The 10,325-nt window shown below is 44.8% G+C and overlaps 1 protein-coding gene across 2 annotated transcripts in view; it reads right to left on the reverse strand.

The window, feature by feature from the left end:
- The window catches only part of LOC139565981 (proline-rich transmembrane protein 4-like), a 101,135-nt gene extending 91,073 nt beyond the window's left edge, over positions 1-10,062 (reverse strand). Inside the window, exons 1-2 of one of the 2 annotated variants that reach the window (XM_071386741.1) lie at positions 9,951-10,062; positions 1,648-2,919 (exon numbers count right to left, since the gene is read on the reverse strand). In XM_071386741.1, the coding sequence (XP_071242842.1) occupies positions 1,648-2,815 (1,168 nt within the window). In that variant the 5' untranslated portion in view covers positions 2,816-2,919; positions 9,951-10,062. The remainder of the gene's footprint in view (positions 1-1,647; positions 2,920-9,950) is intronic. The other variant, XM_071386742.1, reaches the window with a different exon arrangement.
- Between the last annotated feature and the right edge of the window lie 263 nt (positions 10,063-10,325).

A 10,325-nucleotide genomic window follows, 5' to 3' on the forward strand; every position in this document is an offset into this window, starting at 1 on the left:
ACACCGTACAGAAACCGCACCAGAGCAGAACACAGTCATAATAGTAACTAAACAGCAGCCCTGGACACAACACAGTCATAATACAACACAACACACTGCTATATTTAACATAGAGGACATCTAGATGAATGCATCAGTGTACTGATTCAAAATAAGAACACACACAAATACTTACCAGATCCAAATATTACACATGACCAAAAATATCCTAAAACACTGCGTACTACCACAGCTATCCCTAGACATAACGAACGAAACAAAAGCTGCCAATGGGATTCTCCTCCAAAGTTGTGCTCATGCCCAGACACAACAAAAGTAAACTATTCTTCTCACTATCGCTCATCCGTATATTCATCACAGATAATCAGTCCCTCAGGATTGTTGCTGATATTTGCAGGCTAAGATGCTTGATTTAGCTGCAGCAATTCTGACATTCTGCACGGATTCTGTCTTTTATTGTGAAACAGTGCTGACGAGGGGAAATGTTTGTTGACGTGTCGGTTGATTGAACCATATTATGCAGTAAATGTACGGTGATTGGTTGAAATTGTGTGCCTTCTTTTTGTACTGCGGCGATGGGTCAGTGTTATGTGATAATATTGCGATGATTCAACTGTTTTATGCGAAAATAGTGCAGTGATTGGTCAAATTTGCAAGCCCTTGCATTATATGCAGGGAATTGTTGATTTTTCCAAAAGATTTGCGATCGCGGAATCCTGTAGGGACTGATTGATGGCATGTAAAGTGGCAACATAAAAGGGGTTACGGGGGTTATGCACCAACGATATGCTTATGCTCTCTATTATCATACATTGTTTGCTGTTAGTAATGGTGTGCTGAAAGTGACAGAAATGTGTAATAATGATGATAATTGCATAAATTCCAGTGCATAGATATTTGCAATAGTAGGTAGGCCCCTTTACCATTCTCCTGTGACACTGCCTTCTGGTTGGCCATAATCGTCTCATCATTGTATCACCTGACCTTTGACCCTCCTATGATTGATGCGCCTGTACGGGAGGGGCTTCCTGAGGTTTATTATAAATACAGACTCCAGACAGAGCCAGCGTCGCTACAGTGGCGGTGGGGGTTGGTGCCGGGCTACGGGTACTCCCTCAATGTCATGTGAAAGTGATACTAACCACCCCCCCTACACTACCTCTCTCTCCTCCCCCACCCCTTCAGGCACAGGGGAGCGTTCCAATATCATCTGTTTAGAAAAATAAAACCACTGCATAATTTTTAGGGTCTGTTCTAATGCGGTGGAATTGAGTCTTTCCTTCCTTCCGATCTTCCTTCCTTGGAGTGATCATGTATGATAGGGACATGATAGGGTAGGGGACAGTGTGGTTTCCACTACTTTGCTTTCACCAAGTGATTATCTCAAGGAAGGAGAATAATAAAGATGCAATAGAGATGTAAGTATTTGAACTAGGACTTGGGCTATATTAGCTAAAGATAAGTTTGTGGCGACTCATGGCTGCCATTTCAGAGATGCCATCCATCATTCACTTTCTTCAGCCTTTTTCTTGAACAGACTGAAGACCCCCATTTGGTTTGAATGATTGATCACATCCATTGATTGTCATTTAGCCTGCCCATCACTAATACTAAATCAATATGTCTGTTGATGTGTTGGAGACTTACCTCCTGGTGTTGGTGAGTTAACCCTTAGTGTTCTATCCTCTGTCCTGGTGGTGTTGTTTGCTCCCAGTTGTTCCTCCACAGGCCCTGCTTTGGCCTCGGAAAAGCCCAGGTCTGGTGAACTGTGACTGGGCTGAGTTTCGGTGACCGGGGCCTCTTTAGTTCCAATGTCGGTGCTTACGGTCGAGGCCAGACGTCTTGTGGTGACCCTGGTTTGTGGGGACGTGGGTGGGGTGCCAGAGTCAAAGGGTTGTCTGGTCAGTGTGGTCTCTACCTGTGTTGGGTTGACGGTGATCCTTGGTGGAGTTGTGACCAGGGTTGTGGGGACTGTGGTTTGTGGGGACGTTAGGTGTGGGACAGAAGCTGTGAGAGGGTCACTCTGGGGAACTAGTTCATTTTGGATCTTCGTTTCCTTGGGGAAAGATTTAGTGGTGACACTCCAACTGTGCTTTGGCGTTTGGGCCGTTTCTGGTGACAGGTATGCGTGTATTATTGTCTGTGGCAGAATGTTTGTGCTGGTGAGACTATCAGAGGATATATCAACCCCCTGTGACATAGAAATAGAGGATATGGAATCTAAGACAGCGGTTATTGAATCTAAGATATCTTGGGTGTTTGGTTGTGTGCTCTTGTTAGGAGTGACTGTCTGTGGGTTTGTTACTGTTCTTATCTCAGTGGAACTGGGGTGACTTTCATTCCAAGAGGTGATGGTGGAGGACTGAGGGCTTTTATTAATACTCTCCTCCACAGACCCTGAATGTCCCGGGGAATTCTCAGGCTCCGTTCGTCCCTCTGTTGGTCCCTCTGTTGGTCCCTCTGTTGGTCCCTCTGTTGGTCCCTCTGTTGGTCTCTCTATCAGTCTCTTTGACAGCTCCTTTGTTGGTCCCTCTGATGGTGTGGTCCTTTGGGGCCCTGCATTCTTAGTCTGTGACTTCCCTCCAAACGGGTTGAGAAAAGAAAACGGAAACGACGGCACCGCCGGGAGTGATGGGAACATGGACAAGCTGGGCTGCTTTGGCAAGGACAAGCCTGACCAATAGGACTTACTGGCAGGCGGTCCTGTCGGCTTCATAAGATCCACCTCTTCATCCGCAAACACCGTCGTGTGGAGAAGAATGGCGAGGAGAGAGCACCATAAGCACAAAGACATCATCCGGCGAAGATGATGCATGTTGGCGACAGTGAAGCGGAGCGGTTAGTTAGGCACCGGTCACATGCCGTCCTCCATTCCCCGAGCCCCCTAGGCCACGTTGGCTCGCTCTCCTGTGAAGTGACCTAAAAGACAGATGCACACAGGGCATTGAGTGACATACTTTCACTTTGTCACAGTACAGTTAGTTTGACTTAATACAAGGATATGTGTTGTTGAGACGAAATGTGTCTGCTGGCTTGTTTTTGCTGTAGAGGTTATTTAAAGGGGACGTTTCTGCTCTGTTTCATTTTGTGCTTGACCTGGTTTTTGTCTGTTTTTCCAGAGAATATAATATCACATGTTGATGAAATTGTGCGACCCATAATACAGCAGGGCAGCCATTAAAATGGACTGCTGAAGTTAGCAGACTGGGAAAATGTTGTCCACCACAAATCGCCACAAGAACGACGGTATTATTGGACACATATACTTAGTGGTTTCAGATTCTGCGGTCAGTATTTGTGTTAGGAAGTTATGTGTCATTCATATGTATACTTGGTAAGAGTCTTGGGACAAGCAAACATGAAATATACTTCTGACCAATCACAAAAGAGACTTTCCAGATGTCATGTATTTTCTCAGCACTTTAGTTAGCGCTAACTTTTACATAATGTGTGTGTGTGTGTGTGTGTGTGTGTGGGGGGGGGGGGGGTCCGTCCTCTGTATAGAAATGGAAGGGGAACTCTTTTCTTGGAGGGGAGGAACGGGTGGTCTAAAGTCTCTGCCCAGTTGCCTCAGTGAAGAGATTGGAGCACCGATGGAATTTTCCATTGAGAACAACCTGAAGTTGTGTCTCAACCCACCTCCCTCCAACTCTCCCTGCTTTCTTTCATTCCCACTTTGATTTGTTCTTTAAAACGGGGACAAACCCTCTGCTTGAGTAGGAGTGTGTTTTCCTGTAGTGAGATAATAACATCAGTATTCAAGACAATCAGCCATTTACTCTCTCCTGCTCTTCATCTAGCTCTTTCCTTCTTTCACTTTCCCTGCAAATATATTCCTCTGCTTTTTCATTTCTCACCCCTTTTCAGTACCTCCCCCTCTATCTCCTTCACTCCTTTACACCTCTCCATTTATTTCCCCATACCTCTCTCTCTGTTACTCTGTCCTATGCTATATCTCTCTCTGTTACTCTGTCCTATGCTACATCTCGCTCTCTCTCTGTTACTCTGTCCCATGCTACATCTCTCTCTCTCTCTCTGTTACTCTGTCCTATGCTATATATCTCTCTCTCTGTGACTCTGTCCTATGCTACATCTCTCTCTCTCTGTTACTCTGTCTTATGCTACATCTCTCTCTCTCTGTTACTCTGTCCTATGCTACATCTCTCTCTCTGTTACTCTGTCCTATGCTACATCTCTCTCTCTCTGTTACTCTGTCCTATGCTACATCTCTCTCTCTCTGTTACTCTGTCCTATGCTACATCTCTCTCTCTCTGTTACTCTGTCCTATGCTACATCTCTCTCTCTCTCTCAAGTGTAGCTCATAACACAAACATATCAATCACCTTTTAATAGCACTATCCTAGGCCTGATCTCTCTGCAGGACATTCAGGGACTTGACCCTGTCTCTGTGCCCCATGTAGTGTTGACCTTAGTGGGCCTCACTACCTCTCTGAGCCTGCCTGGGGGTAGTTGGCTGGATACTGAGGCATGAGTAGTGGTGCTGAGGGGCACACTCAGAAACATACAACTGCCCACACATTACTGCCTTCTGTGTATATGCTTGAAATACATTTACATTGAGGAATGGTTGTACTTAGAGACCCACCCACGTCCACCCACATACATAGTCATGAGTGTGTGCAACACACACACACACACACACACCAAAGCCCCCAAGACGTTAAAACCTTTTGCCAGAGTTAGTCAATTCTTGGTGTGTTACAGAAAGGCAAATAAACGGTACTTATTGCCGTCTTTGTAGAAAATTTAGATATTTGTTGTGACATTCCGTTCTTCAGAAGAAACACATTGCCTTTTTAGTTTCACGCTAAATAAACCATTCCAATTAGCTATTAAGCTTGAGAAAAACACTGATTGGGGTTTTGTTCAATTTGACACATATTGATCAATTATTTACACAAGGGGGATTATGCATAATTTAACTTGGCTAACATTCTCAAATTTCACTTCCCTCACTATCAATTACACAGGCATGCCAGCTCCCTGTTTCAGTCAGAAGATTACCTGACTAATTAGTGTCTATGCCTTTCATAGAGAGCAGAGTTAAATATACCCCCCCCCCTTCACCCACATGGTACATCCCTAATAAGCCTATATAGGAAGATAGACAGCACACTTTCAGATAACAGGGGGTTGGAGTTCTCAGTTATCCTCACACATAATCATTCGATTATTCTATGATATTATCTACATGTCTACCATCCTGCCATGTGAAAATTGTGTATGTCTCACAACTGTCAACTGCATAACACTTAAAACACAGGAAATCAATATTTGAATTTTTGTTTGCCTCCGTTTAGTCCTCTGTGAGCAATCAACTCGTCAGTTGTAAAAATGAAATATGTATGTCTGTTAGGGAGCCCTCTGTCTTTCCTGACATGCAGCAGAACAAGTGGAAAGAGAGAATGAGAGAGAGTAATAAAATAAGATAAACGTGTCTGTGGGAAAATTTACAAGCCTTCTCTTTCTTCACTGGTGTTTTGTTCCACTGCACCTGACAAAGACAGGTCCTGTCCCACTGCACTGTGCTCAATGGAGCAGAGAGAGAGAGAGTGAGAGAAGGAGAGAGAGGGTTGGAAGTCACGTCACGACGGGGATATAGACGGAGAGCGAGAGAGAGGGTGAAATATAGATAGTGGAAGGAGAGGAGATATATAGAGAGAGAGACAGACATGTTGCATTCTGACTTCATGACAGTCCACTACCTCCTTTCTATTCTCTCTAATGCTTCACTCAGTCTATCGCTAAATCTCTCCTTTTGTGTGTGTATGTGTGTGTTCGTGCGTGTATGTGTGAGGCGTGCACTTCCATACGTGTGCGTGTACCCTCACCCACTCTCTTAACCACCACCCATCACCATGCCAATCACATCACATCCTCAAACATACTATTCCCCATGAGGATTATCAGCATTATTCTGTCATTTACATTCATCTCCAGGACAATGGCTTTAGTGGTCTGCTGTGTGACCGCGAGGATAGAGATGGATATCTGATTGGAGACCGGTCCTTCAACAGCCTTTTAACACTAATGAAGTGATTTTAAATTAAGAATATTGGTTAGGTTTATGAGAGAGAGAGAGAGAGAGAGAGGGGCTGAAGGGTGTCCAGTGAATTAGAGGTGTGGACTCTTGTCCTCCCTATAGGGTTTAAATGGATTTCTGCTGGATTTGAGAGGATTCCCAAATGGAGATGACTTGACTCTGGGCGACACCACTTATGTTTAACAGGTTGACCATAGTCTCATGAAGGCACAGGGATTGATGTTTCACACTCCTTGGTAATGGACTGATGTTCGTGCACGTCTCAGATTTGCTAAAGTGTGTGTTTGTACAGTGCCTTCAGAAATAATTCAGCATGAGCGAGTTGGAGAGTGAGGAGGGCTATATTAACGAAGCCCTGACACCCCAGTCTCTATGGCTTCATCCTATCTAGCTCACTTCACTGGCCTTGGGTCTGGACAGGAATGTCAATAAAACAGACTGAATCAAACTGGCCACGTCATCTTTAGCTGGTACGGATTTATTCAGTCATGTAGGTGGCCGACACTTCATTTGAAGGTAAAAACATTATTATCTGAAAGTATTAAGATTAAGACTAGTCTTGGACTAAAAAGTGCTTTCCGTGGAGAATCTCCATTGCGAATCCTTTTTGATCCCAGACTAGGCTTGATCTGTGTCTGGAGAAGCGTCCCTATGGGTAATACTCCTGCTTTCCTTCCTGGTGATTGTTGAGAAATAATGAGACATTATTATCCAGAATTTTATCCTACATTTGACTGAATATTACGATTTTTCCTCAGTATTTCACAGTACAGTATCTGTCTAATATTTGCATACTAGTACACTTCATTTATTGTATAAGTATTTCATAATGATCAAATATATTATTCTAAAAGCTAGACTATTTCAAAACAAAACATTTCACGTTTGCCCTGATCAGTTCAATCAATGATTGTATCCAAGTATGAAATGGCTTCTTCAGGACCATGTTTTACATTGTTACTCAGATAATGATCTAGACGTAAAACAAGGGGGTCCATACTAAAGTCTGGCAACCCGGATGTTGTTGACGTAAAACAAGGGGGTCCATACTAAAGTCTGGCAGCCCGGATGTTGTTGACGTAAAACAAGGGGGTCCATACTAAAGTCTGGCAGCCCGGATGTTGTTGACGTAAAACAAGGGGGTCCATACTAAAGTCTGGCAGCCCGGATGTTGTTGACGTAAAACAAGGAGGTCCATACTAAAGTCTGGCAGGTCGGATGTTGTTGACGTAAAACAAGGGGGTCCATACTAAAGTCTGGCAGCCCGGATGTTGTTGACGTAAAACAAGGGGGTCCATACTAAAGTCTGGCAGCCCGGATGTTGTTGACGTAAAACACGGGGGTCCATACTAAAGTCTGGCAGCCCGGATGTTGTTGACGTAAAACAAGGGGGTCCATACTAAAGTCTGGCAGCCCGGATGTTGTTGACGTAAAACAAGGGGGTCCATACTAAAGTCTGGCAGCCCGGATGTTGTTGACGTAAAACAAGGGGTTCCATACTAAAGTCTGGCAGCCCGGATGTTGTTGACGTAAAACAAGGGGGTCCATACTAAAGTCTGGCAGCCCGGATGTTGTTGACGTAAAACAAGGGGTTCCATACTAAAGTCTGGCAGCCCGGATGTTGTTGAGGTAAAACAAGGGGGTCCATACTAAAGTCTGGCAGGTCGGATGTTGTTGACGTAAAACAAGGTGGTCCATACTAAAGTCTAGCAGCCCGGATGTTGTTGACGTAAAACAAGGGGGTCCATACTAAAGTCTGGCAGGTCGGATGTTGTTGACGTAAAACAAGGGGGTCCATACTAAAGTCTGGCAGCCCGGATGTTGTTGACGTAAAACAAGGGGTTCCATACTAAAGTCTGGCAGCCCGGATGTTGTTGACGTAAAACAAGGGGGTCCATACTAAAGTCTGGCAGCCCGGATGTTGTTGACGTAAAACAAGGGGGTCCATACTAAAGTCTGGCAGCCCGGATGTTGTTGACGTAAAACAAGGGGTTCCATACTAAAGTCTGGCAGCCCGGATGTTGTTGAGGTAAAACAAGGAGGTCCATACTAAAGTCTGGCAGCCCGGATGTTGTTGACGTAAAACAAGGGGTTCCATACTAAAGTCTGGCAGCCCGGATGTTGTTGACTCAGAGTGAGGATCTACAACCATCTAATTTTCCACATCACTGCTTGTCTTTCTGAAACCAAGCTAACCAATGTTTGGCTGTCATTTTAGGAAAATACCTGGTGTTGTATGTCATTGAAGCTTGAATGCTTCATAGTCCAAATTGAGGTAATTTCATTCCAACTTCAAATCCAATCCATGAGTCAGATAAAATCTTAATTGAAAATAATGGTAAACTCTCCTATTTCTACAGGGTCAGTTGAATTGAGTTGAGGTGGAGTTGACCCCAGCCTGCAGATGCAGTATGTCAGAGAATGGATTTGGCATTGCCGGGCAGTCACGGTCAATAGTCCCCAGTGGTTATTGACTGTGACCACTCCTGTGTTCCTGGATGGTTGTCCAGGCTAGGATCCAACAGGTCTGAAACACGACTGCCCAGGTCCAAAGGAGTCAGAGTCATGGCAGCTAGAGGAGACAACACCCCCCTATTTCATCCAGTGGTACTTCAATCTGATCAGGTGTCGCACTAAAATGAACAACTAAACATCTTGCCATCTGTGGTCTATCAAATCGGATCATGACAGAAATTTGCTCGATTAACATTAGTATCTAAGTAAGAACAGAAGCTGTTTATACTCCCCAAAGAGTTATATTACATCTCAGGTATTCACCTAATCTGAATACCGTTCCCCCATGACGTATTCAACCATTCAACCTGCTCGATCATAGATCCTATGTTCATCCAGCCTTTCTCTGGTATCCCATTTCCCCCCTGCCCTTACTACTGACAGAGTGAACTATAGCCTACCTGCCTGTGAATACCTAGTTATTAGAACATCACACCAACGTTAGTTTTAGCCTTTGAGTCAATGAATGTGACGAACCTGCCTATGACAAGCGTCACCCACTCAGACACCAGCGTTCCACTGACTAGCTTTGCCATGGTGACGACCGTAGCAAAAGACGTCTTGCTAATCCCGTGATGTGACGGGCTTTAGTGGTCTGCTCTGCTGCTTTTACCAAAGTGCTGCTACCGCTGATCCTAATGGTACATATGTGCTTTACACACACACACACACACACACACACACACACACACACACACACACACACACACACACACACACACACACACACACACACACACACACACACTATAGAGGTGGAGGATGTTTGTATAGACTCCAATACACACGACTATAGTATTCACTGGCTCACATGATGACATGAACGCCATGAATTTCTACAGTATACATACACGTTCATAAATTCATCAGAATGTACACACACACCTATGTGGACAAGCAATCCCAGGCATACAGTAACACAGGCACACACACTGCTGACCATGGCTGTGCTGCAGATTTAGCCCAGAATGATTCCGTCCCTCCTCCTGATGCTAGTCAAACAGCCTCAGCTGCTGCCTCCGTGTGTGTGTGTGTGTTAATGTATGCCTGGGATTGCTTGTCTACACAGGTGTGTGTGTGTGTCTACCTATAAAGGCTGTAATAGAAGAGTGTGTGTCGTGTCATCTGGAGAGATTGAGCAGCTGAATCCACACCCTCAAATGTGAGCTTGTAGAAATTGTGTTTTTCTGTAAGAGTGAGAGAGTCTACCTATAAAGGCTGTAGAGGAAGAGTGTGTTGTCTCGGTGACGGTGTGTGTGTCAATCTCTAACAGCTCTTTACCCCTTTTCTCTATACATGAGGATCATAAACTACACACACAAGCACACACACACACCATCGAAAGTGTTCAGAATGAAAAAGAGCCACTCACCCACCACACGTGAAAGGGAAGAGATTGTGAATCCACTGAATCCAGCAGGGAGCTGCAGCAGAGGACCGTCTCCCTGTGTGTGTGAATGTGTGTTCCAGGCACTCACTCTCTCACTCTCTCACTCCCTCCTATTCTCTCTCTTCTATTCTCTCTCTCACTCTCCCTCTCGTACTCTTGTTGGCTCCCTCTCTCTCATTCTCTCTCTTCTTGCACACTCTCCTCTGTCAGCCTCTCTTCTCCCTCCCTCTTTCTCTCCCTCCCGTCTCTCTTTCTGCCCCTAACCCCCTGCATAAGTAGTCCAGCGTGAAGCTCTGTGACAATGCCTGTGGTCACACCTCACTGAGCAAATTGTTCATTAGGAGAGTCTCTCTACAG

The sequence above is a fragment of the Salvelinus alpinus genome, chromosome 37 (genome assembly GCF_045679555.1).
Source record: "Salvelinus alpinus chromosome 37, SLU_Salpinus.1, whole genome shotgun sequence".
Taxonomy (NCBI): domain Eukaryota; kingdom Metazoa; phylum Chordata; class Actinopteri; order Salmoniformes; family Salmonidae; genus Salvelinus; species Salvelinus alpinus.